Source organism: Lepus europaeus, chromosome 7, assembly GCF_033115175.1.
Source record: "Lepus europaeus isolate LE1 chromosome 7, mLepTim1.pri, whole genome shotgun sequence".
In the NCBI taxonomy this organism is placed as follows: Eukaryota; Metazoa; Chordata; class Mammalia; order Lagomorpha; family Leporidae; genus Lepus; species Lepus europaeus.
Genome location: NC_084833.1, coordinates 45,722,059 through 45,749,311, shown reverse-complemented (window position 1 = coordinate 45,749,311; position 27,253 = coordinate 45,722,059). Strand labels below are relative to the sequence as shown.

At 48.3% G+C, this 27,253-nt stretch overlaps 1 protein-coding gene across 2 annotated transcripts in view; it reads left to right on the top strand.

Annotated features, from left to right (window-relative positions):
- NAV2 (neuron navigator 2) overlaps window positions 1-27,253 on the top strand; it is a 406,486-nt gene that overhangs the window by 133,480 nt on the left and 245,753 nt on the right. For both annotated transcript variants that reach the window (XM_062196388.1, XM_062196387.1), the window contains exon 3: window positions 3,067-3,119. In XM_062196388.1, coding sequence (XP_062052372.1) covers window positions 3,067-3,119 — 53 coding nt within the window. The remainder of the gene's footprint in view (window positions 1-3,066; window positions 3,120-27,253) is intronic.

Here is a 27,253-nt window from a genome sequence, read left to right as displayed (position 1 = left end):
GAGCTGCTAGACCAGGCCTTTTGGTTTCATTGATACAGATGGTATACGGAGAATCTTTAAAATGTCCCGAGTGACTTCTTAGGGTCGTAGTTACCGTCCTTCACTGTAATGAGTACTAATGACCTAATGCTGAACTGGGTATTGATCAGAAGCTAATGATTTATGACTTTGACCATCATGAATATCCAATTGAAAAATACCTTGATTGGCCTTGACTCTCAAAAGCCATATATTTGTTTTTACCAGTGATGAGTATTATAATCCAAGGTCATGGTGTTTGCCTGCCATGATTTCTATGTACGAAGCACTGCTGTTTGTCTAGTGTCCTTCTACCCCCCCCCCTCGCCTTCAGTATGAATGTCTGTATTTACAGATGAAAGGACAGCTGTCTCAGAATAGGCAGTAAAACCTTGATTCATTGAAGTGTTTCCAATCAACCAGTATTTGAGAGGCTCCTGTGCTAAGCTCTGGGGTTGTAGTAAATGCTGGTAGCATTTCTGCCTAACTGTATATTTAGGTAAAATGAGGAGCAGATATCCAGGAGTCAGCCCATTTACTGGGTATCTTAGACGTGCTTTTCATGGCACCTGCTTTGGGAGCAAAGCTTTCTAAGATTCTTATCCCAGCGTTCCTAGGTCGTGCAGAGTTAAGACAACTAGACAGAGTCTGCAGAGGTTGGAATTTCCTCAAATGGGTCATGAACTTCAACATCAATCACTTTTGGTGAGTCCTAAGGAAGTTATAGATTAGGTTGCACGTAGACTATCCAGGCTCTCATGGTGATTAGATTTTCAATCAGTTTCCTGCTCTTCACTTGCTTTCTTGTTTTTCACCTCTGTCTCAAGGTAAAAACAATAAGCCCCGTTGGTGATCATGCTGAGCTATATTTAAGTTCAAGTGCTCTATGATTTTGGAGACTTGGGACACTGATTCTATTACCCTTTTCAGACAGTTTTTAATGCATTCTTGTGCAAGTTTTAGGCATTGTTTTGTTAAAAATCTGATGTGAAATTTTTAAAAATTCAGTTCTGTGGCACAGTAGGCTGCAGCTTGAGAAACTTCATCTCGTGTTCAAGTCCTGGCTGTTTTGCTGCTTTTTTTTTTAAGATTTATATATTTATTTATTTGTTTATTTATTTATTTGAAAGGCAGAGGCACAGAGAGAGAGAGAGACAGACAGAGACAGAGACAGAGAGGTCTTCTATCTGCTGGTTCACTCCCCAGATGGCTGCAACAGCTGGAGCTGCACCAATCCAAAGCCAAGAGCAGCTTCTGGGTCTTCCACATGGGTTCAGGGGCCCAACGACTTGAGCCATCTTCTACTGCTTTCCCAGGCCACAGCAGAGAGCTGGATTGGAAGAGGAGCAGCCAGGACTCAAACCGGCGGCCATATGGGATGCCGGCACTGCAGGTGGTGGTTTTATCCACTGTACCTCGTTGCAGGCCCCTGTTTTGCTTCTGATCAGTTTCCTGCTGATGTGCCTGAGAAGGGAGCAGATGATGGCCCAGGTGCTTAGGTTCCTACCTGCCATGTGGGAGACCAGGATGGAGCTCCTGGCTCCTGTCTTTGGCTTCACCTAGCCTTGGCCTTTGCAGCCATCTGGGGAGCAAACGGTGGATGGAATGTTCTCTCTCCCTCTGTCTCACCCTACCTGCTTCTTCTCTCCTCTTTCTCTGTCACTCTGCCTTTCAAATCAATACATCTTTTTTTTTAAAGTTCGGTTTTGCAAGCAGTTACTGAGATCTAAGGATGCAAATGTGAGCAATATACCATATGTCTACCAGGCCCTCACAGTACAGTTGAGGGACACAAGGAAAGGACGAATGCATGTTAGATGGTGACTCACGTAATAGAGGCCGATGCAGGGTGCAGGGGGAACAGAGGCCCTGAACATGCCACATCCATCTCTGGGTGAGGGCTTGCTGATGTGGGGCCAGGGGACTGGGGCGGAGGAGGTAAATTCCTAGTTCTTTGCTCCGGAGACCTGAATTTCTGTCCTTAACTCAGAGACAACAAAGATAAAACTTTTATTGTACTTATTTTACGTAAACGGTAAGAGTCTATACTAATGGGTCCATGTTAATTCTAAGGAGTGTCTACTGCGGGCTAGACATTGTGCCAGGCTTTTTGTTGGTATCCTGTGTCTCATTCTTACTTCTCCTCTTCTGAAGTGGGTAGTATTAGCTCCATTTTGAGGATGAGAAAGCTGGCTCAGAGAGGTGGAGGGACCCAGCTAGGGTCACACAGCTGAGGGTCCTTGGAGCTGAGATTCAAACTGACACATCTTTGCCCCCAAAGCCAGTGCTCCGGCGCCAATGCTTACTGCCTTGTGCTGCTCCACTCTCAACTTCTTCATAGATTATTGCAGGCTGTGTGCTTTCATCCATACTTAGGACGAGTCATGCTCACCTTGAGCAGCTGGGCCGTGGCTCCTTCTTAGCAGCTCTCGATTAATTCAGCACAACCTCTCTCTATCACTTCTCCAAGTAGCTGGGTTCTTTCGTGGCCTCAAACATATGTGTGGCTATAGACTTGCTGCGTGGAGTATCACTTGCTTGTTTCCCCGCATTGGCCTGCCACCACTTGGGGAATAGAACCAGGACCAACAAAAGCAGTGCTAGGCCGTCTGGCTAAGGATGAGATGAGACGCTTTCCTTCACGGCCTTGTCCCTAGGAGCTGAGCTGGGGCTGGACTGGTATGCTCTGAGCAATTGCATCTTCCGTAGGGAGGATTTGGGGGTCCTTGCCATTCGAAGCGCTCAGAGCACACTCATGGCTCACTCTCTTTCCCAGTCCGTGCCCCATCACTCCAGAACTGTCGCCCATGCAGTTGTCTGTGGTTTGAATGATGACGACCTTGCCCCAGCTGTCCCTGGGGGCTGGCGGCTTGATGAGTAAGTCCTGAAGCTTGCTAGATGCGTCTCAGTATTTCACATGCCTGCGTTGATTGGACAAACCCCAGCCCGGGCCTTAGGACTCGCTCGGCCTCGAGTGTCCTGAACATCGCTATGGAAAGTGTCTCTCTGGTGCTTATTTAAGTCTCTGACTTGTGTTTCCTTCCTCAGCAAATGAAAAGATTGAAGACATCAATGGCTGTCCGAAGAACAGATCGCAAATGGTAAGTGGTACCTGGGTGCTGTTTGTGTTGTGTTAGCAAGCCTGCCTCTGAATAACGTTGCCCATCCCAAAACATTCCACACCAGGCGCTTTCCCCCAGGGAGATTTTATTAATAAACGAACAGCCTTTTCCAAGTAGCCGTGCTGCGTTTCTCTGACATGTGTTGGCATTTATTGAAAAATGGCTGATTTTCACATCTTGTGAGACAGCCAAAATGAAGTACCGTCTTGGGTCTTAGGCACTGGATATGCAGCCCTGGTGGGAAACGTGGCACACGTATAGGACTTGCACTTGTAGGGCAGATGAGGTGCTGGTACCTTACTCATCAAGATGTAACGGTGAGAGTGATGCGAAGTCAGAACTGTGGCAGGCGATGTGGAGGGTACGTTCATATCCGAACTATTCTCCACCGAACCTTGATGGGGGCAGAGCATTTGAGCACTGGCTCAGCAGCCTTAGCAAACCCCAAAAGCTTATCCTTCAAAATCTGTTTGGTTCTCATTGCGTGTCCTGCTGCGTAATTTTGAATTAAGATTCAAGATCATTGTTGAGGTCAGAAAACATTGAATTGCAAATCTCTGATGACTTAGTTTTGCACTGCAAAAACACTTCTCAGGTATGAATATTTACATGAAGAATATGTATGATCCGACTCTCATAAGGGGATGCAAAAATCTGTTTAAAATGCAAAGCTGGTAACTTACAGTTTGTTTTTTTTTTTGGGGGGGGGGGGGGGCTAGGCATTTATTTAGTTCCAGGAGTCTAAAAAAGGCATATTTGTTTAACCTTGCCCCACCCCATGTAGGTCAGCACAATTTGCTAGGTCCCATTTCAGAATACGCCAAAGTGATTGGCGCTCCTTGGCTTACTGTTTAATGTTCTGAATTGTTTGTTATCCCCCTAAGTTGGGCAGAAAGGCAGGCTTTTTCGTCCACTTTTTTCATGCACAGAAATGGTTCTGTTTCAAAGAGGTTGGTGTGTGCGTGCATGTGTGTGTGTGCGCGCACGTGTGTGTGTGTGTGTGTTGGGGGGAGTGTCATTTTCCAGTTTCCCTACTGAAACCAGTTTCTCTGCTTTGTTGCTCCCCTGGAGGTTCTCGTTCTTTTTGTCCCACCAGAGACTGTCCTGTTCCTACTCAGGAAAGTCCCCAGGCAGACATCTCATGGCTGCCTTGACTTTTGGAAAAGTGTGGCTGCTATTTTTGCTAGAGCTACTGCAGCTGTCTGGTGTATTAATAATTGAGAAAATATGGACGATTGAAGACTTAATTTTAGTGCAAGCATTTGATACATGCAGACGTATCTTCACATGAAAGCGATGCACTGTTTCCCTCCAGGACAGATTTCAATGCATTTGTGCCAGCCCAGCAGAACGCAGAGGTAGAACTGGACTCTAGAAGTCGTAGACCTTATCTGGCTCATTGGTATTTTCTACACCTTCAATTGGAGGTTTTGCTTGTTGTTAAAGTCCACTTTCAAGCTCATGAAGCAATATCACCTCACAGGCTTCTGTGCAAACTTAATTCTACTTGCAAATGTATAATTTTTCTTTTTCTTTTTATTAAATTTTTTTTTTTTTTTGCCAGGTAGAGTTAGACAGTGTGAGAGAGAGAAAGAGAGTTATAGACAGTGAGAGACAGACAGAGAGAAAGGTCTTCCTTCCGTTGGTTCACTCCCCTAATGGCCACCACGGCCGGCGCTACGCTGATCTGAAGCCAGAAGCCGGATACTTCCTCCCGGTCTCCCATGCGGGTCCAGGGACCCAAGCACTTGGGCCATCCTCCACTGCCCTCCTGGGCCACAGCAGAGAGCTGGACTGGAAGAAGAGCAACTGGGACTAGTACCTGGCGCTCCAATCAGGACTAGAACCCAGGGTGCCGGCACCATAGGCAGAGGATTAGCCAAGTGAGCCACGGCACCGGCCATAATTTATCAATACTATTGTTGCACCAATGCAATTTTGTGGTTTTTCCATAACTCTTAGCTTTGCTTGTTTTTTTTCTTTGATGGACTGAGTTTATTTTAGACCACAGGGTAGAAATCTTACGATTGTCTGTGATAATGAGTTCCAGCTCAGGGGTGGGGAAGCAGACACAGTCTTGTGAACCTAGCAGACAGGATGTGAGCCAGGAGAACACGAGCATCTCTGCCACAGTCCCTGCACTCGGTGGGAAATGAGAGAGATGGTGATAAGGACAACAGAGCCTTTGTCCCTTCCCCGGTGGTGACAAATCCACACACAGAGCTTGCCAGGTCACATGGGCAGTTCTTACAGACAGACCTGGGCATTGTTCTGGCTCCTAGGATACCCGTGTGTGCGTACACACCCACATATATGGCGAGAAAGCACTTCTACTCACGGGACGGGTAATTTGGAAATAGCATAGTGCGTGAACCCCAGTTCCTAGGTGACTTACCTCCTGATTCAGCTTTGTTTAGGGTGGTCAATGATAAACATTTGTTGTTGTTGAGGGAAGTGTATGGAGAGCCCCAGTTTGACTGAAGGAAGATGGCGCACGATGAGACAAGAACTTGGGGGGTGCACTCTATGGGGGAAGTAACTAACTCCCCCAACACAGCCAGCCTGGACTTCATGTGGTCACTGCCCAGCACATCTTCAAGGGCCTTTAACCACAGAGTAGGCATGGAATGGGTAGTACTTCAATTTTCAAGAGGCCAATTTGTGTCATCCGTTAACCCGTGACAGGCTCCTGTGTTTTGTTGAAGGAGCAGGCATTGAGCAGAGGGCAGCTCTTCCTCCACTTTTCAGTCCTGGCCCACCAGTCTGTCCAGGAGCTCCCTTCTTTGTCCTTAACCCCTGCACCCGGGCTCTACTCCAAGTCCTGCTCTCTTTCTGGAAGACAGGGAAGTGACAGCAGACCCTTGAGAAACAGAGGCTAGGGGACTGCAAGGGTGGTGGTGTGTGGACGTGATGGGCGTGGCGTAGCAGACTGTCAGCCTGTCAGTCACATGGTCCCCACTGCTGCCAGGCGCTGGGCCAGGCCAGGTGAGGACGCAGGTGAACCAGCTGTGAGCCCCGCCCTCTGGGAACTCAGAATGAGTGGGCGAGAGCCAGAGGCCTGAGAGCAGTGAGAACATTACAGCACTGCAGCTGCGGCCACTGGCGTCTGTTGAGGCACCAATGGGAAGCCCATTTCTCCCCCGAGGCAAAGGGAGGTTCCAGGGTAACTTCCAAGGGGGGAGTCTGCGCCCCAGAGAATGAGGTGTGGAAGAGGATTGGAAGCAGGGACAGCAGGCTTAAGACCCATTTCTGGAGATATGAGGGATCCTGCACAGGAAGGTTTTGCGAGCATTGGGTTGTCAATCAACAAACTCCCATGAGTGGTGTCTGGTGAGGCTCCCACGGCCTCTCATCTCTGCCTTCTTGTGCCGGGGTGAGTGGTGGGCATGGAAGAGTCCAGGGCACAACAGGTGTCACAGGCACGAGGCCTTTTCAGATGTGGAACAAGCCTCTGCATTCTTCACTGTCCCCCAGATTGCTGGGGAGCAACCCGCAGCAGACCCCAGAGCCATGGTGAACCCTGCGTGGTGAACCCCAAGGCCATCAGCTCCTGGAGGTGGAAGCTCAACCATAGCATCAGGGAGATGTTAATGTTTGTCACGTCACTGGGGACAAGCACCCGCACCGTGCCTTGCGGTTCACAGGCTCCGTCACACCCATGAGCCCATTTGCCCTCTGCACACACAGCTCTGTTGCAGGCTGTGTTCCGCTCCTGACCTTTCACGTGAGAAAGCAGGTTGCTAGGTCGTGGAGTGCTGTCCCCAGCACTCAGGCCCTGCTGCCTGTCTGCCAGCACCTGTAGCCTTCAGCTCTCTTAAAATGAGACCTCCAGTGGCTGTCACTAAAAGTCAGAGAGGCTGGGCTGCAGCGCCCCTTCCTCGGTTTGCTTTTAACAAGTGCTTTGCCTCATCTCAGTCTGACCTAAATGCTTTGGGGGCCAAATCCTTGGAGATGGAGCTCTAGAAACATGCCCCGCCCCGTCCCCTCTCCCCCACCGCCTGCGTGCTCTTGGCCCTTAAATAAGTTCATGTGTGCGTCAGAGCTGGTTCAAAATGTTTTGTCTGTTTCACATTGCCATGGCAACCCAGGGGCATCTTTCTGGCTTTCAAGTGGTGCGCTCAGCAGAGTTCTCTGTGCGTTTGGAAGGGAAGCACTGCTTGGAGCTTGGCCAGCGTGTGCTGGGGGAGCTGCTGCCTGGCTGCCTGAACTCACTGTGCTAAGACGCCGCCTCCTCCTCCAAGGCATTGGCTCACTTTGGAGCCTGGGAATAGCCAGTGGCAGGGGGTGGTTTTCTTTTTTAATCATTGTTATTTTAAGAGCCTTGGCTTTCTGTTGTTGACTCTGGGAGGCGCAAAGTTGTGGAGACCTGCTTGCCCTTTCAGTAAAAAGCCCTAGGCCTGCTCTCCCCCAGGCATCTTCCTGGGCTCCTAGGGGACTTCTCTCCGCCTTCTTCCCTTAGCACCTCTTGTCCAGACCCACAAGCAGCCTGGTCAGGTCTGGGTCCCTTCTCTGCTCTTCTGCAGACTTGAGCTAATTGTTTGACACTCTGTATCCTGTGCTATAAAGTGGGATTGATAATGCATAGCTCATACACTGTGTATGCATGAGGACTAAGGAGGTAAAGATTGATTTATTTAAAAGGCAGGGGAACAGAGACAGACAGACACACCTTCCATCCTCTGATTTACTCCCCAAATGCCCACAACAGTCGGGTCTGAGTGAAGCTGAAGGCAGGAGTCAGGAACTCCATCCTGGTCTCCCACATGGATGTCCAAGTCCAAGCACTTGGGCTGTCTGTCTTCCGCTGCCTTCCCAGGCGCAGGGCCAATGAGGTAGTGAAGACCGTAGTGCTGAGCAGTGGTGATTAAACCGATCAAATAAAACTAGAGCCGTGGAGTGTTTGCCCTGTGCCAGGTGGTGCTCTAAGTGCCTTACCGGTCTCCTCTCGGGCCATCCTCCCAGGCAGGTGCTCTTATTGTCCCCGTCCTCCTGGTGTGAGACCAGGGCTCCATAAATGGCAACTTCCTACAATGACAATGATGATTCATCTGACTGCTTTGTGTTGGGGTGATGTGGAACCCTTTGGAAATCTGCCTCTCCAAACTGCACAAACCCAAGAATTTTGCACACCCTGAGTGGATCATGGACCCCAGAGCCTGACTCCTGTGTCCCCGCCCTCCCCACCGCCACTCACTCCACTTCCATGTTCAATGCCTCTGCTGCTTAGGGCACAGCTCGGCCCCTCATCCTGTCCTCTCAGGGGCCCAAGGGAAGCAGCAGCACCCGTGTTCCCAGGACAGCAGGAGGGTGCACGTAGAGAAGGGGAGGGCAGTTACTTTCCGACTCCTATTGCATCAGCAGAACCCTTCCCTTTTCCCCAAATAAAATCTCTTCTTATTTTTTTTTTAAAGATTTATTTGTTTGAAGGATAGAGCAGCAGTGAGAGAAGGATACATACACAGAGAGGTGCACACATGTGCTCACGTGCGCACACACACACACAGATCTTCCATCTACTGATTCACTCCCCAAATGACTGCAATGGCCAGGTCTGGGCTAGACTGAAGCCGGGAACCTGGAACTCCGTCCGGGTCCCCCACATGGGTGGCAGGGGCCCAAGCACTTGGGGCATCCTTTGCCACCCTCCTAGTGGCATTAGCAAGAAGCTGGATAGGAAGCAGCACAACCAGGACTCAGCTGTCACCCTGATATGGGATGCCGGCTTTGCAAATGATGGCTTAACCTGGTGTGCCCCAAGGCCTCCCCCTACGTGTAAAATCAGACATGGAACACATGTGTGGAAGTGCTAAGAGCCGAGTTGCTGCTGTAATGAGGAGTGGGCGGCCCAGCAGAGGGCCAGCTCCCGGGGAGACGCAGCGTGACGGTGCGTGGAACGAAGATCGCAGTGCCGACCCCGACCCCATCTCTGCTCTGGCTGTAGTGCTCCTTTCTCTGGAGCTTCTCTGTGATGAGACACAGGTGGGTTGGAGGCTGCGAGGCTGCCAGCCTGTGACCCAAGGCATGTCCCCCAGGCTCTCTGGGACCAGTGTGGGTAGCGAGGATGTGCCCGCCCATGCCTCATGGGGGTTGTTGAGGGCTTCCGTGAGATAATCTGTGTGAAGTGCTTACCGCTTTTGGGTGCAGGGTAACTATGGGCAGACGTTGGCTCATTTGATGATGATTTTTCAAGGTACTTGTACAGTTTTAAAGCAACAGACACGTGTGGGACATGGTGAGCCCCATCATTGGGGTAAGGGGACTTGAATTTATTTGTGTACCTACCTCCCTCTGAATGAGAGTATTGAGCTCAGAGGCTCCCACCTACCTCTCTCTGAATTGAGCTCAAAGGCTCCTGTCGCCCACCATCTGATGTCACAGAGCAATGTGGTCCATGAGTCTTGGCTCCATCCCATCCTGACACTGTGACCCTGGATGATGCACTAGGCCTAGCTTCATTTCATCTCCTAGGAAACAGGGAAATGAACAACACCTCCAAGCTCCAGGGAGGGGTTTCCGGGCGAGGACTGTGTTCTCTGAGCGCTCGCTGTGTTCCAGGCTGTGCTAAGAGCTAACTAACAAGCTAGCTAACAAGGACAGTTGCTCCTCAAATAGCCCTGTGCTGTAGATGCATTCGCTGTCTATATTTTGCGTACTGGAGCAGAGATTTAAAAGATGATTTTTGGCCCCAGGTTATTCACCCAGGAGGAAGCAGAGTTGAGGCTCAACCCCCAAATTCTAGTTTCAGAGATAATCATGCTCACCACTGTGTCCAAGAAGGGGTATAATAAAAACGGCCCCCTTCCTCCCCTCACCAGTCCTTTTCCTTATTTTGCATCCGTGGGTACTGCTGGAGCAGTGAGGTTTAGCTGAGAGGTAGCCAGTGGGGAGGGGCTATTTCTGCAAAGGGCCTGAGTTGACCTGGTGATTGGGGCTCAGGAGCTGCAGTAAGAGCAGGTGACCCCAGTGAAGGTGGCCCGTGTACATGGCCTCCAGGAGCAGTGGCGCCAGGTTCCTCCCGCCACATTCTCCACAGAGCCTCCTGGGCCAGGAGAAGGCTGTCTGTGACGGGATCAGGTTTCCAGGCCCGGTGACCCGGAGCCCTCCCTGCAGCTGCCAGAGAGCCGACCACACGCCTGGGCGGGGTCTGAATCCTTGGGCAGCTGACTTGCCTCTTCCCTGAGCCATGGGCCTATTTTTACTTAGCCTTAAGAGCACATCCGTGTAACAGCACCAAGAAGGAGTGAAGAGAAAGTCACGGGCCACTTAGACTTTAAAGCAAAGTGGCCGAGAGCAGCAGGAAGCCCCCCGATGCTTCTCACCCAGGTCAGCCCCCCCCCATCACCACATTTGTTTTGGCTGTCATTTCCTCCCTCCCTCCCTCCCTCCCTTCCTTCCTTCCTTCCTTCCTTCCTTCTTTTTTTGAAAGGCAGAATTACAGAGAGGCAGAGAGAGACAGAGACAGAGAGAAGCCTTCTATCCATTGGTTCACTCCCCACATGGCCGCAACAGCCTGAGCTGTGCCGATCTGAAGCCAGGAGCCAAGAGCTTCTTCCAGGTCTCCCACAGGGGTGCAGCGGCCTAAGGACTTGGGCCATCTTCTACTGGTTTCCCAGGCCATAGCAGAGAGCTGGATTGGAAGTAGAGCAGCCAGGACTCGAACTGTCACCTTTATGAGATGCCGGCAGTATAGGCAGTGGCTTTATCTACTGTGCCACAGTCCCAGCCCCTATCATTCTCTTTCAAAGAGGGCAGCAATCTCCATGTCTTCCTCCTGTTCAGCGACAGCCCTGGTTTAATGCTTACCAGCTCCTTTTCCACTCCATGGTCTGGAGCACAGAATAGAAGGCCTTTCAAGATGTAGTTACCACCCTCCTGCCCTGCAGCCACTCGGACTGCACACCCCAGCCATAGCAGACAACCTGTGGTGCAGCAGGAGGCCTGTGGACACTCATACCATTGTACCGTGAAGCATGCTGTCCAGCCTCACGGCCTTCTGGCCTTCTGCTTCCCCTTCCTGCTCAGTGCGACCTCTAACATTCAGGCTTATTTTTTGCTCGAGGAGTTGACAGAATTAAGTGCCCCTAATTTTGTGTCCCCAAGCGTGCTGTCCTTTGCTTTAGTATAACACATCCTCGTGGTTGTCTCTGTTTCCTTGTCTTCAGGAAGGAGATAACCTTGTTGTCACCTGAGTGTTGCGAGCACCTGTCATTTAGATCACTGGCATATAGTAGGTGTTTAGTAGATGTGGGTGGGTACACGGGGACTTCAAAAAGTTCATGGACATGGAATTAAAAGATAAGGTTTTCGAGTGGGTGTTTAACTTCGTGGTTAAAACGCCCATGTCCCATGTTGGAGAGCCTGTGTTTAATTCCTGGTTCCAGCTCCTGACTCAACTTCCAGCCAGTGCAAAACATGAAGGCGGTGATGATGCTCAAATAAATGAGTTTCTCCCAGCCTTGTGGGAGACCTGGCTCCAGCCCTAGCCAGAAGCAAATGGGAGTGCTCTTGCTCTCTTTCACAAATATTTTTTTTTTAAAAAAGGGTAAGTTTGGTGCAAAAATTTTTGAAAACCATGCATTGAGGGGGGGTCTTCAAAAAGTTTATAGAAAATGCATATCATTAAAAACCTGTGCAGAGATTCCGAGTTTTTTTGTACCAGAATAAATTCATCTTTTAATTCTTATTTTTATGACTTTTTTTTAAAAAACAAGATTTATTTGTTTGTTTGAAAGTCAGAGTTACACAGAGAAGGAGAGGCAGAGAGAGAGAAAGGTCTTCCATCTGTTGGTTCACTACCCAGTTGGCTGCAATGGCCAGAGCTGCGCCAATCCAAAGCCAGGAGGCAGGAGCTTCTTCCAGGTCTCCCACATGGGTGCAGGGGCCCAAGGTCCTGGATTATCTTCCACTGGTTTCCCAGGCCATGGCAGAGAGCTGGATCAGAAGTGGAGCAGCCGGGACTCGAACCGGCACCCATATGGGAGCTGGTACTGCGGGTGGCAGCTTTACCTGCTCCGCCACAGTGCCAACCCCTTTATGACCCTTTTAAGTTTTATTTATTGATTCATTTGAAAAACAGTGACAGAGAAAGAGACACGCACTTGTGCGCACACACACGTACATCTTCTATCCTCTGGTTCACTCCCCAGATGTCAACAACAGCCAGGACAGGGCCAGGAGCCGGGAACTCCATCCAGGTCCCCCATGTAGGTGGCGGGAATGCATTGTCTGCTGCCTCCCAGGAAGCTGTGTGGGAAGTGGCATTCGGAAGCTGGGTGGGAAGTGGAGGTGGAACTCTGGCCCTCTGGTCAGGTCTGGAATGCAGGTGTCCCACGCGGTGACTGCGCCTGCCCTCACCACCACACTCGCCCCCTCTACAACCCTTCTGAAGCACTCTGGTAGAGGCATCGGGGGGAGCTGGCCTGAATGAGTTGGTGTGGCTGGAGGACTGTACTGTGCCATTCCTCTTGATCTCATCACCCACAGCTGAGCTGTGGTCTGCGCACTGGCAGCGCACTTGGAAATTCTTCCTGAACTTCGAGAAATGGATTCTTAGCACGATTCTAGAAATATATTTCCTCCTCTTCATTCTTTTCCGCCTTGCTTTATTCAGAGGACTCAAAAAAGAAATTTTAAGAGTTCTCAGGAAGTGTGGTCTGTTTTTAGTTTATTGAGCTCTTTCGAGTCTTTAGGGAAGTTGCAACACCAGACGTTATTAACATTGATAATAAACATGATGATAAGGTGCTGTTGTTGGTGCTTTGCATACTTTAGCTCATTTCTCCAACCATCCCAGTGCAGTGAGGGAGATGTTTTGTTCATTCTATTAAAATGTGTAGAGAATATAAACATGACGCCCTGTGCTCCACCCAGGGGCCAGCTGTAAGTCATGATTGGGAGCCTCATCCCTTTCCTCCTCACCCTGGAGGGCCTTTGTCCCTGATTCTCAGCGTTTTGATAGCATATAGAGCACACACTTAGAGTATATGCCTAATACCTACTGGATGTATACTATTTGAGTTATTTTTACCTGTACTATTTTATCCTCATCAAACCCAATGAGAACAGAGAAAAATCATCATTCCCATTTTACAGATGAGAAAATCGAGACACAGAGCAGTGGACTAACTGGTCCAAGGCCACATAGCTTACAAATGGCAAGGTGGAGTTTGCACACTGGAAGCCCAACTCTGGCATCTGTTCTATTAATTGTCATGCTATTCTACATCTAAGGAAATCAACTGAAGAAGCAAAAAGGCTATGACACGGAGGTATAGAAGTGACACTGGTAATTATAGCCTCTCATGTAGGTAGTGATGGAACTCAATCCGTGTCTCCCATTTGAGCCATCGCTTGCTGTCTCCCAGGGTCTGCATTGGCCGGAAGCTGGAATCAGGAGCCAGTACCAGGAATCATACTCAGGCACCCTGATATGGAACATGGGTACCGTAACTGCTCAGCCAAATGCTTGCCGCTAACAAAATTTTTGCTTTCTTGGAAGGTTAGGATGCTTCAGGTATTCTGTCTGAGAATTATTGTGTGTTCTAAATTGATAGACTGTGAATCGTGTACATGGCCATGGTCCCTTGGGGGTTTGCAAGTGTCTTCTCCACCCTTCCCAGCTCATTTAATCTGAGACTCTTGGCTTCATCCATTGAAACATCAGGGTAATAACCCTTTAGTACCTTGTGCTTAACTACCTGTATCCCCACTAGACATTAGCTTTGAGGACAGAGGTTGCTTCTGTCCACCTGCCCACTCTACCTGGCACCTGCTAGATAATCAGAGACTACTTGATGAAGACATTCCCATCACACCTGTGCTGGGACTGAGGCGCTCTAAGTGGCCACGTGGTACAAAAGAAGGTGGAAGAACTCAGCCAGTGTGAGGGTGACGAAGGTGCTGGAGGGCTGCACAGAGCTGTAGATATTCCTAATGGAAAGAGAAATTGGATGCTGATTTATAGCCTTGTGGCTGAGGGTTTGTATAAAGGCCATCTTGGCCTCCTGCTGGGATCCACCTTCCTGCGTATTTCTTCAAGGAGTTCTGACAGTTCAGCCTAGCAGCAAAGGTTTTGTTTTGTTTTGTTTCAGCTTGCACAATTGAGGTACAGTTGAGGTTACCTTGTGACACCTGCATGTTGGGCACCCATCAGGTGTTGAATGCCAGGGTCACACTTGAGCAGAGGGTAGAGAATACTGGCCAGCAGGCCAAGGTCAGATCCCAAAAGACCTTTGCAAACAAAAACAGAACAGATGCTGACAGGTGGATTAAAATCAATGTATTTCACAAAAATTGTCTTCCACCTTTTCTTAGGTCTAACAATGGGGCTGACTCTCTGCAGGCTGACGTTGGCTGAAACTGAGGAGTAGCTGCCTCCGTTAGGTAGCTGTGGACTGCGTTTGCTGCAGTGCCCACCATTCTCTATTGTCTTTTTTTTTTTTTTAAAGATTTATTTATTTGAAGGAGTTATGGAGAGAGAGAGAGATATCTTCCATCTGCTGGTTCACTCCCCAGATAGCTGCAACAGCCAGGGCTGGGCCAGGCTGAAGCTAGGAGCTAGGAGCCAGGAGCTTCATCCTTGTCTCCAATATGGGTGCAGGGGTACTGGAGCCACCTTCCATTCTTTCCTAGGTGTGCTAACAGGGAGCCTGATTAGAAGTGGAGCAGCTGGGACTCGAACTGGCCCCTCTATGGGATGCCAGTTTACCCACTATATAGCACAGGCCCCTTTCTATTATCTTATATCCAGCTTTTTTCACTTGTCTGTTACCTGCCTACTCCCTCACAGACATTGAAGGCTTTTGACTCCCAAGCTCTTATATTCTTATTAGGACTCTAAGAATCCTAACTAAACACTGGCATTTGATAGTTTGAAAGATCCCTGTTTGGGGAGCATTTAGAAGATCCCTGTTTGGGGAGCATTTTGGTGTGTAAGTAATAAATGTTGATAGTCACTCAGATAAAACAAGTCCTTCCTTCCTTCTGATTGTTTGTCCTTTTGATGGAAAGATTGGTTTGGTTTGAGTGCAGTGATTGTCAGTTTCCTGTCACATTGTTGGAGGCAGAGGGCAGGGGTGATGACAGAGTGGTTGTTTGTCCATCTCTCTGCTTTGCTGAAACCCCTGTTGCTTCGTTGATGTTACCCCATGTTTGTGCAGGGCCACACAACTTACAAAGCACTTTGCATTGTGTTCAAGTTCTAACTCTTCCTTGGAATGATTGATGTGGAAAAGCACTTAAACACTCCGTGCCTCCACTTCCCCATCTGGAAAGTGGCAACAACAGCTGCTGCCTCATGTAGTGATGAAAATGAACTGAAATCATTCAACCCTGTGCGTCCTGTTTCGTAGCAGTGTAAATATTAGTTTCTTTCTTTTAAAGATTTATTTATTTATTTATTTTGGAAGAGTCACAGAGAGAGACGAGAGAGAGGGAGATTTCCCATCTACTGGTTCACTCCCCAACAGCCAGTGCTGGGTCAGGCCAAAGCCAGGAGCCAAGAGCTTTGTCCAGGTCTCCCACCTTGGTGGCCCAAACACTTGGGCTGTCTTCTGCTGATTTTCCCAGGCCATTAGCAGGGAGCTGAATCAGAATTGCCCATAAGGGATGCCAGCATTTTAAGTGGAGGATTTACCCACTACACCATAACGCCAGCCTCAAATATTAGCTTCTTAGAAGGCTTTCAAGAAATATAATAATTAACCCATTTTACTGAATGGAAAACAGAGTCTTGGGAAAATTAAGTACCTTGGTCAAAGATGGCCAAGAAACACTGAGCCATCCACAGGTCCCCAGACTGCACCTCTGGTCATTTGAAATAATTGATTTCCATATCTGCTGATAAAACCTCCTCTTTGTAAAACTCCACTGAGTGAAGACCACCCCAGTAATGACAACGCCGTGAGCTGACCTACGGAGTCACTTTTACGGGTAAGAGGGCTTCCCACCTTGCTGTGGATGTGGTAGCAGTTACAGAGAGCTGGATGGGCTGACAGAATCTTCTCCTGTGTATGCGCTCCCTGGAAGGACTTTGAAGGCAAAAGGACACTGTCCTGGGTGTCCCTGCAGGCACTGGGTGCTTTCCTTGGATGCCAGGTTGTGAGATAAGCCAGTATGCCCTTAAAGCCTTCCCCACGGCTCATCCTGTTTCTCTTAAGGGATTGCACAGCAGAAACCAGAACTGGGTCATGGGGGCCTTCAGGGCTTGGCTTTGGGGCGGGGTCTTTCTTCCGACTCTCTTTTCCTCTCCATGCATTGCATAGCCCATCTAGTGAATCGCCAATGAGAGGGGATCACAGGGATTCCATCCTGAGTGGCTGTAAAGTGCTCTGTTTTTATGGTCACCCAGCAGTTTAATTTTAACCCTTGAGGTAGAAGGGTGGGGGGTGGAGGGGTCAGTGCCTTCCTGAGGCATTGCTAGGACCATGTAGAATGGCCAATATTTAACCTTTTTTTTTTTTCCTACAAAAAATGGCAGTTTTATCTAGGTCAACAAAATGTTTGACAAGAACATACACAGCAACAGAGATTAGCTTTACACGACAAGTTAAAAGTTGCCACTGTTTCTTCACTGGTACATTAGGTTTTGTGCAGTCTTGGCAAGCTCAAGGCTTACCTGCAATAGAGACCTTCCTGGTCTGCTTTGTTCCCCTCTTCCAGTGGCCTTGGACCACGACTTACACTCTGGCTTTGGCAATAAGCAAAGTTGAGAATTATTTTCGCTATTACTGTTATTCTTTATTTTTTTAATCTCCTAATTCCTGATTGTTTGGCAGGTAGCTCTTTGCCTTGATTACAGATTTGAGGATTTGAACCTCTTGGCCAATAAGATGCATATTAACAGATCACCAGTCATCTATAATTCGAGCACAATACTTTGGCCATGCCTGCAAATAGCTTTTTAAAAGTTTAAAAAACTGTTAAATTCATGAATTTATTTGAGAGGCTGAGAGAAACACAGAGAAAGTGGGAGAAAGAGTCCTCCCAGTCTTGTTTTACTGTCCGCATGCCATCAGTACTGGACTGGGGCAAAGCCAGGAGCTGGGCACTCAATCCAGCTCTCCCATGTGTGGGTGGCAGGGACTCTTTACTTGAGCCATCGCTGTTGCTACCAGGGTGCACATTAGCAGGAAGCTAGAGTCAGGAGTCAGAGCCAGGTATTGAACCCAGGCACTCCAGCCTGGGACATGGGTGTCTTACTGCTAGGCTAAATGCCTGCCCCTTGCAAACAACTTTTGAAGTAAAATAGATGGAAGTAATGTATGTGAAAACTTGCTAGTATTGTGCCTGGCATATAACAGTCACTCACTAATTGTTAGCAGAATTTGTTAGTGGGAGTGGAAACAGTGATAATTTTTGAAGTACATTTCCCATAGACATTAACAATATAAAGTGATACATAAAAGTAGAGAGCAACAGAACAACTTTATGCCAGCCATTAACAGAGTGAGGGAGCAAAGTCTTGCACAATTCAGGATTGAGAATTAAAGCGTTCATTGGGGACAGTGCTGTGGCATAGTGGGTAAAGCCGCCGGCTGCAGTGCTGGCTCCCATATGGGCGACGGTTTGAGACCTGGCTGCTCCACTTCTGATCCAGCTCTCTGCTGTGGCCTGGGAAAGCAATAGAAGATGGCCCAAATCCTTGGGCCCCTGCACCCACGTAGGAGACCTGGAAGAAGTTCCTGACTTCTGGCTTTGGATTGGCTTAGCTCTGGCTGTTGCGGCCAACTGGGGGAGTGAACCAGTGGATGGGAGAGCTCTCTCTCTCTCTCTCTCTCTCTCTCCCCCTCTCCCTCTCCCTCTGCCTCTGCCTCTCCTCTCTGTGTAACTCTGACTTTCAAATAAATAAATCTTTAAAAAAAGAAAAATATTTAAAGCATTCAGACGTGTCTACTGGCTTTGCTTTCTGCTTGGGGCTGCTGTCAGGCCAAACTTTGCGCTATGTACATGCTATCCTTGGAATTGCACAGTTGAAATTTGTGAATTGACTGTTCACAAGCAACCCATCTGTAGCATGAGCCACAGATATTGGCAAATTGGCTGAGCCACAAAGCTGAGTTGTACAGGTTCATGTAAGGGAACTGGTCACCGATCTAGTGAGTGAGTCTAGATCTTGGCCTTCCTCTACCAATTATTATGTTACTGTAATTCCTTGCGTGTGCTTGTTTTGTGGATGCAGTTATAACTTCTAGTAACCCTTCCCAAACTGAGAATTTATGCTACTACAGGGACAGTATGCACACCAAAGCTCTGTCTTAATTAATGTTATGTGGTTCTACTGCCTCTTGAAGACTTTGTGGTGATGTTCAGGTTTGGCTGTATACATATGGCAAGGGTTACAGCGAGAGCATAGTGAATCAGTGTCAGCTTTGAGTGGGGAGCTGATGAATGTTGTTAGCACACTTGCATGTGTATGTTTAGTGGAGTAATTGTTTACTTACAGGCAGCCTTACCCGGCTGGCTGTCCCTTGAGGAAAGGCCCACACTACACTGCCTTGTCTGCCACTGTGTTTTCTGTGCCAGCAAGAGAGCAGATGCCTGATCGGTATTTTCCAGGGAATGAATGGAGTTGCTGGGTTCCAGTTGGTTCCTGTCTGGAATTTTCCATGTGTCCACAGTCCCACTCATCTTCATTGGTTCAAAAGGGACCAAAAGTTAGGGTTTTCTGGTTAAAGTTTGAGCTTACCTTTGCCTTTTTCTACGTGAGTAAACCCAAAGTTTTCTATAAAAATTTGTTTTGAAGTTTCCTTTTTTAATAGTTGAGGTGTAAGTATACATTGTGTAATGCTGACCACAGTTACATTAATGAACCCATTCCTCAGCACCTGTGCTATGACATACCTTCCTAGAACTTGTTCATCTTGTACCTGAAAGTTGGAACCCTTGGACCAACATGTCTCCATGGTCCTCACCCCTCAGCCTGCGGCAACCACTGTTACACTCTTCCATGAATTCATCTTATTTTGAGTCCACATTTTGGTAAGATCATGCATTATTTGTCTTTCTTTGCCTGGCTTATTTCACTTAGCATCGTGTACCCTGGGTTCGTTCAAATGGCAGGGATTCCTTTCTTTCTGTGGCTCAATAATATTGTGCCAAGTTTTCTTTATCCATTCATCTGTTGGTAGACACTTAGGTGTGTTTCTGTGTATTGGCTGTTGTGAAGAATGCTACAATAAACATGGCGCAGGTGTCTGTCAGAGATACTGACTTCATTTCCTGTGGATCTATGCCTGGTAGTGGGATTGCTGGGTCACATGGTGGTTCCTGGTTTATTAATGTTTTGAAGAACTTCCGTACCTTTTTCCATAGTGGATTTTTTGATTCTTCTTAATCAAAACCATTTAAAGTTTTAGGTTTAGCACGTACCGTGATAAAGGAGGAGACTTTGACCAGAATGCTTTTTAGATAGGCAGCAATGATTCTGACAGAATGGAAATGAATTCTAGGGACAAAGCACCTATTTGTACAAAGACTTGACTCCTGTCACGTGATTCAGTTAGTCTCAGGGGGTCTCAGAACTCCAAAGTGATCTTTTACTTTCAGGAAATGCCACTGCTCTCTGGAATTCTGCCTTTATGGACTTATATGGATCTTTTAAAAATTCTGACTGTGGAAAGTTCCAGAACACTGACATGTAGCTCCCCAACTAAGCCTCTTGCAATGCTGTGAGATCGGTATCAGCAGTCCTGTGTTGCAGGACAAGTCCAAGGCTTGAAGCAGTTAATAATTTTTCCAGGGTCTCCTGGGTGGTCTTTAAGGGGGCTAGGACCAGGTGTGGAAAAGTTCACATTCATACTCTTTCACTATATGTTGCCCCCTAGTAATTATGGGCAAGAGGTAGCAGGGAGAAGCCACTCAGTCCCTGCTGCCTTGGTGTTAGTTTATCAGCATCTTTGCAAAAGAGGGGTTTCCAAAGGGCAGGTGGGACCTGATGTGATGGAGATGGTTCAGATTCCTGGTGCCTTGAGGGAAAGCCTGGGAGGAGGGAATGGAAGGCAGGTAACCTTGTCCAAATCTGTTTTGCTGGGGGCCAGCCCCGGGCCTAGCTTGGGAATGCCATGACCTTGACATCCTGAATTACAACATAGTAGCAAAAACTACTGTTTGTCTTACACTTCTTAAATGATGCACATACATCCTCTTGTCTAATGACAGTCATCACCCTGGGTAGTAGGTGTTAGGGTGCCCATTTTTCAGATCGGGCAACTGATGTAACTTGCTGAAGGTCTGAGTAAAGACAGAATCAAGATGTGAATCCAAATTCTTCTGAACCCATAGCCTGTGTGACATCTTCAAAATAACCACACTCTTCTTTTGCATTCCTGGCTAGCTCCTAACTTGCAGTTGGAATGATGCCTTTAGGAAATAGAGAGTGTTACTTGGAGACTGTAGCAGAAGGGTTCCTCACAATGGTGTACCCACTGAATGCGTGCAAAGACAGCTGCCAGGCCTTTCCCACAACACTGGTCAGTGGTCAGCGTGGGAGGTTATCCTCTCAACACAGCTGCCACACCTACGAGGGAACAGAGCTCAGTGCAAGGGGTTCTTATGGAACTTGAACTACAACTCCCTTCCCAAGTTTCTCTCTTTTGTTTTAAGGGAGAAATTGAGAAGTCAGACAAGGATAGGGAAATGAAATGTTCTCAGCAGTTGGAGAAAGCAGAAAATGATAGTCATTGGGGGAACTTGAGATTCTTGTTTTGCACCTCTTTCTTCTCTAGAAGGAATTATTTGTATCCATATGGACTTGCCCATTTGCGGTAACAGCAGAGAGACTCCTATGAAGTTCTTTAAAAAAGGAATTTCTGACAACATCTTGGAAAGCTGAAGGCATAAATATTACAAGCAGTGTGATAGATAACCTTGCCAAATTAAAGGAGGGAGCTGAGCAAGGCAACAAAGCAGGAAGAAAAACCAAACACATTGGTACTACTCAGAAGGAACATCTAGTCCCTGACTCCCATGTTCTTAAGGTTTCCATTTTCACCAAAGCTGGGACAAGGGGCACAGAGCCTCTGGTACTACTGGACAAAGTTGACTTTATGCACCTGCCAAGCAAGCAGCAGCCCCCGTGGCCTCCAGAGGGAGGTCCCAGATGTTCCCCAGTACTTCTCTACCCGGGAGAATTTGAAGCACCCCTGGACATTTGCCTCATTTCTGGGATCCCCTTCTAAAATCAAGATGTCATGTGAGGGCCCTGAAAGCTGTACCCTGTGGGGTTCTGCCTCTCTAGGGCCACACTGTTGCCCAGGAGCCATGTGATGATGCTAGGACTCAACACTGATGCAGGTGGACAAAAAGAAATAACACTGGGCAAATCCCACATCAGGTCATGGCCCCTAGGAATGATAATGCTGGTGAGATGACAGCCAGGACGGTTCACCGTGGTGCATTTTGCTTCTTGGTTTTGTTCTATGGTCAAGTTTCTTTCGCATTTCCTCTTTTTTGTTTGAAAGTAGTGGAGAAGTGGGTATCAGATATGAAGCAGACCTTCCTCGTATGTGTGGTCACGGCTGTTGTCCTTCCCATGCACCCTCCTACTCGGCCTTCTCTGAGTTCAACCAAGACGTTGGCTGGAGCCTCCCTCAAGGCCACTGCTGGAGCCAACCCTAACACAGCATAGAAGCCCCTCCTCCATCTGGCTGCTGTTGCCACAGTAACGTGGTGGGTATAGTACTGACGAGGCTTCCCCAAGAACTGGAGAGACTCCTCCCTTCTCATCTTCCTGTTGTAATCTCCTTTATGTGAGCTGCCTGGTTGGCTCTGTGGCCAGCACTCTGCCGCTCTCCTGTGAGCTGTCAGTACTCTTCTCCCTCGCCCGCTGTGCTGCAGCCATTCTGGCTTTCTCTGGGTTCCCAGAGTTGCTATGTTCTCTCGCATCAAGGCCCTCCACTTCAGGTTCCCTTGGCTTGGTACCTTCTTTCTCTCCAACCCTTGGTGCTGGCTAACTCCTTTCCCTTTATTTCTTCAGTCAATGAAATGTTCTCCAGTATGTGCTATGTGCTGTACCCTATTGGGGGTCCTTGATGCTGGAACAAATTAGACAAACAGCCCTGTGTGCACCCCCCTTGTCTTTTCCTTAACACAATCTTGCCTGATCCCATCCCTTCCCTCTCCCTGTCTGCCCGAGACTGGATCTGACCTTCCAAGATATATTTTCCAGCACTGTCTTTTTTTATAGGAACCGTGACAACTTGTCATGTACTGATTTGTGCTTTACTTGTTTAATGTCTGTTCGTGTACCATAGACTTGTAGTTTCTGCAAGGTTTCTTTCACTTTTGTGTTCCAAGCACCAGTACATTGGCTGACACCTTTTAGGTGCTCAGGAGGTGTGGGTGAAGGAAGAGATAACTAAATGGTTGATGAGGATGATTTTTGATGGCCAGAAGCAGTATCAGGCAAAGAGATCCCACTCACTTCTGGAAGGAAGTGGAGCAGATGTATAAGTTTCACAAAGAAGTTATGCTATGCTTCTTCTTTTTCTAAGATTTATTTATTTACTTGAAAGGCAGAGTTGGAAAGAGAGAATAAGAGACAGAGAGCGAGCCTCTATCTGCTGGTTCACTCCCCAAATAATGCAATGACCTGGGCTGGGCCAGGCTGAAGCCAGGAGCTAGGAGCTTCTTCTTGGTCTGCCATGTGAGTGCAGGGACCAGGTACTTGGGCCATCTTGCGCTGGTTTCTCAGCAGGGAGCTGGGTCAGAAATGGAACAGCTGGGACATGAACTGGTGCTCATATGGGAAGCAGGTGTTGTAGGCAGTATCTTTTTTTTTTTTTTAATATTTATTTATTTATTTGAAAGTCAGAGTTACACAGAGAGAGGAGAGGCAGAGAGAGAGAGGTCTTCCACCTGATGGTTTGCTCTCCAGTTGATTGCAACGGCCAGAGCTGCACTGATCTGAAGCCAGGAGCCAGGAGCCTCCCCCGGGTCTCCCACATGGGTGCAGGGGCCCAAGGATCCGGGCCATCCTCCACTGCTTTCTCAGGCCGTAGCAGAGAGCTGGATTGGAAGAGGAGCAGCCGGGACTAGAACCGGCGCCCATATGGGATGCTAGCGCTTCAGGCCAGGGCATTAACCCGCTGCACCACAGTGCCACCCTCAGGCACTATCTTAACCCGCTGCACCTCGGCGCCAACCCCTGGCTACGCTACACTTATAAAGTCACCAGAACTTGGAAGACCTCACTTAGCCTCATCTGGAATTTGGGTCTCCCATTGCCTAAGCTGCAGACATTTCACAATTGTAAAAAAAAAAAATGGCTGTGACCATGCCTGACTTTAATGTAACAGCAGTTTGCCCCTCCTTCCAGGATGGGGATCTCCAAGGGTCTGGTGAGAACCTCTTGATGCATGTAAACTGGCACCCATTTATTTACTCGGTATACCCAGGGCACCATAACCCTGGGCTGTGATAGCTGCCATAGAGATGGTCTTCGTTCGCATTCATCATTTTCCTGTACTCTGCACTGGGCTACACTGGTATTCAGAGAAAAATGCTGCCATGACAACTGCCACAACAGATGGTATTTGATCAGTCTCTAAGCTACCAGGGAGATAGACAGCAGTACTTCCGAGGTTTGCATATTTTACATTATCCTGAGGCCCAGTGCCGCTTTAACCATGACTGAAATGCCAACTTCTCCGTTTGCTTCCTGTCTCTTATTCTCCTTCCAGTTGTTGGGCATTTGTTTTGATTCTCCTTGCTCTCTGGCAGCCCTGGGTGGGGGTGTCCTTTGGGTATCCAAGACCAGAGCGTGAACATATGCAGAGCTGTGGAAGTTGCTTTGCAAGCCTCAAGTTCAGACACCATTCAGAATCTCTCCAACCCTGAATTGGAGGTCTCTGCTATGACTGGGAGAAAGGCTTGCCTGCAGCCCCTCTGTATTTAAAAATTCATGGGCTGCATGCAGGAGAGGCCACATTTGGCTCAAACAAGAGCATGCTGGCCTTGGTCTGCCCATTTTCTCTGTTCCCCTTCCTCGTGTAGCACTGTTCTGCTCCCAGGGACCCCCAAGGCACATGGGGATCCCACTTTGGGGTTTCCCACCTTCAGCCCAGCTAATGCTGCACATTCCAGCTGTTGGGCCCCTATCTATGGTAGCAACTGTAATAAACTTCTCACCCAATCCCCTCCCTCCTTCAGCACCATTGGAATGTCAGCCTTCCTACAGATTTTTTTTTTCCTGGCTAATTTTGGAAAGTAGTTTATATTGGCTGCTATGTGCTAATGAACAACTTTGATCATATTTACATACTTTGCTGGGCTCTGCCTCCCGACTTTAACCAGATCCTCTCATGCTGCGTGTCTGGATCACACATGAGCCACGAGCCTCCTTACGGTCGGTGCCAGGATATCCGGGTGCTGCTGCTGGGACGGGCCCGTGTCTCGGCGACAGCTTGCAGTGTCAGCAGCACTGGAAGATGCCTTGTGTACCTGTGTTGGATTCGGAGGAGAACCTGAAGGTGGATTTTCATCACACAAGGGCCTGGATCAAAGCACCAGTCTCTGCTTCTGATCTCCTTCCAAATGAGGCAGGAGGTTGGAATCCACATCTGACCCCTTCTCTGCTTCCCAGCCTCACTCTCTTCCCGGGGTGCAGATGAAAAGAGCGGGGGTCTCGGCCGTCTTGTCAGGAGTGATTTTTAACCTTAATGGAACATTATTAAAGAGGGGATTTGAGACGTGAGGAATGTTTTCTGAGCTCCTTCCGTGAACGGAGAGTTCACAGGAGAGCGGAGGTATCGGAGGCAGTCTGTGGGCTTATAAATGGTCTTATAAATGATGACCAGGTTCTTAGTTTCAGGGTGAGTGTTTCCTGGGAGGGCAGTGCGGCCATCTGGATGTGGCTGGGTTGCACCTCCTTGTAGAAGAAGAGGATCTTGGTGCCTCTGCACCTCCTGGTTCACCTGGTGAAGCAACCTCTTTGTGCTTCCCTTGTTGATTGCTTTAGTTCTCCAAGCAGATGGGCATCAGGGTGCCTGTGCCCAGTGGCTCTGTGGTCCCTAAGGAGGAAGGTGCCGTAAACGCAGGCTCCTGTGACAAGGAGGAGCACGCCTGGGGCCCAGCCCCAGCGCTGCCAGCCGTTGACTTGTGTAACCTTGCTTGGTCAGATGTTCCCACCTCCCTTACCTCACTCTGTCCAGCGTGTAATAGTTGCGGAAACCAACAACATCCAAAGAATTGAGTGCAGAGCCTGGCACGCAGCAGGCATCCGCACGATTGTGTTAACAGAGTGAATGATTAAAAGAGTCCCATGACTTAGGGTTTCTCAGCTCAGGCCGTCGACACTCTAGATTGGATGGTTCTTTCTTTCCATGTGTTGCAGGGTGTTTAGCATCATCTCTGGTTTCAATCCATGAGATGCCAGCAGCACCTGTCCCCCACCCTGCACCATGGTGACAGCCCAGAGTGTTGCTGACATTGCCAGGTTGTTCCCCCTCCTCCACCCTCCTCCCCGTCCGATGGAGAACTGCTGATCTAAATTATGAATTTCTAGAAAAGAATGATAGGACTTTAAAAAAATCATCAAAGGAGGAAGAAGTATCCCAGGTAATCCATTTATAGTTCTCTACCCTTTTAATAGAATTCAGTGGTAAAAGACAGCCCAGCAGATGGCTGAATTGAAATGTATGAAGGTTAGTCAGGCAGGAAGACATTGCCATGTGCTTTAAATGACGCTGTATGCATTGGAGGCTCCATAAATATGACAAGTAAATGTATTCTGTGCTGCCTGGCAAGAAAACTCTGCAGCAACCGTGTTGTTGGTGGAGCAGTGCTGTTCCAGAACGTGCTGGGGTCTGTGTTCTTTGTTCTTTTTCAGGGGGGCGCACTGCTGCTGCCCTCATCACCCTACGTGCGTGACACTTTCCAGGATAAATGTCAACATATCTTTTGAAAAATGTATTTGAGAGGTAGAGAGTCAGGTAGAGAAAGAGAGCTCACCTTCTGCTGGTTCATTCCCCAGAGGCCTTCAGTGTCTGGGCTTAGGCCAGGCTGAAGCTGGGAGCTGGGGACTCCATTCAGCTCTCCCACGTGGTAGTAGGAACCTAATTATTTGAGCCATGACCTACTGCCTCCCAGGGCCTGCGTTAACAGGAAGCTGGAGTGTGGAGTAGAACTGGTACTGGAACCCAGATACTCCAAAGGAGAATGAAGGCATTTTAACTGCTACATCCCCAGTATAGCATTTTTAATTTTGTGTTAGTAGAGATTTGGGGGAATGGTCAACTTTTTCTTTTTCTCATTATCCATGGTGAAGTAATTGCCAATACATCTCATCAACCATGTGCAAGATATAATATATATTTAAAGCTTTATTTATTTATTTGAAAGTCAGAGTTACACAGAGAGAGAAGGAGAGGCAAAAAGAGAGGTCTTCCATCCACTGGTTCACTCCCCAATTGGCCACAACAGCTGGAGCTGAGCTGATCTATAGCCAGGAGCCAGGAGCTTCTTCAGGGTCTCCCATGTGAGTACAGGGGCCCAAAGAGTTGAGCCATCTTCTACTGCTTTCCCAGGCCATAGCAAAGAGCTGGATCAAAAGAGGAGCAGCCAGGACAGGAACCGGCGCCCATATGGGACGCTGGCATTGCAGGCAACGGCTTTATCTGCTGTGCCACAGCGCCGGCCGCAGTGCAAGATACATTTTTAAAAAGAGAAAGAGAGGGGCTGGTGCCATGGCATAGCAGGTTAAGACTCCACTACAGTGCCAGCATCCCATATGGGCACTGGTTTGGGTCCTGACTGCTCTACTTCTGATCCAGCTCTCTGCTAATGGCCTAGGAAAGCAGTGCAAGATAGCACAGGTGCTTGGGCCCCTGCATTCATGTGGGAAGCCCAAAAGAAGTGCCTAGCTTCAGATCAGCCCAGTTCTGGCCATTGTAGCCATTTGGGGAGTGAAGCAATGGATGGAGAGACTCTCTCCCTCTCTCTGTAACTCTGCCTCTCAAATACATAAAATAATGAATATTTTAAAGAGAGACAGAATAGGATCACTGGAAGAGACAGGGTGTGGCATGGACATTTTATTATGAAATAAATGTCAGTGCCTTTTTATGGATGGAAAAAAAAACTCCTTTTGAGTGATTTTGTACAGTACCACTGTGGGC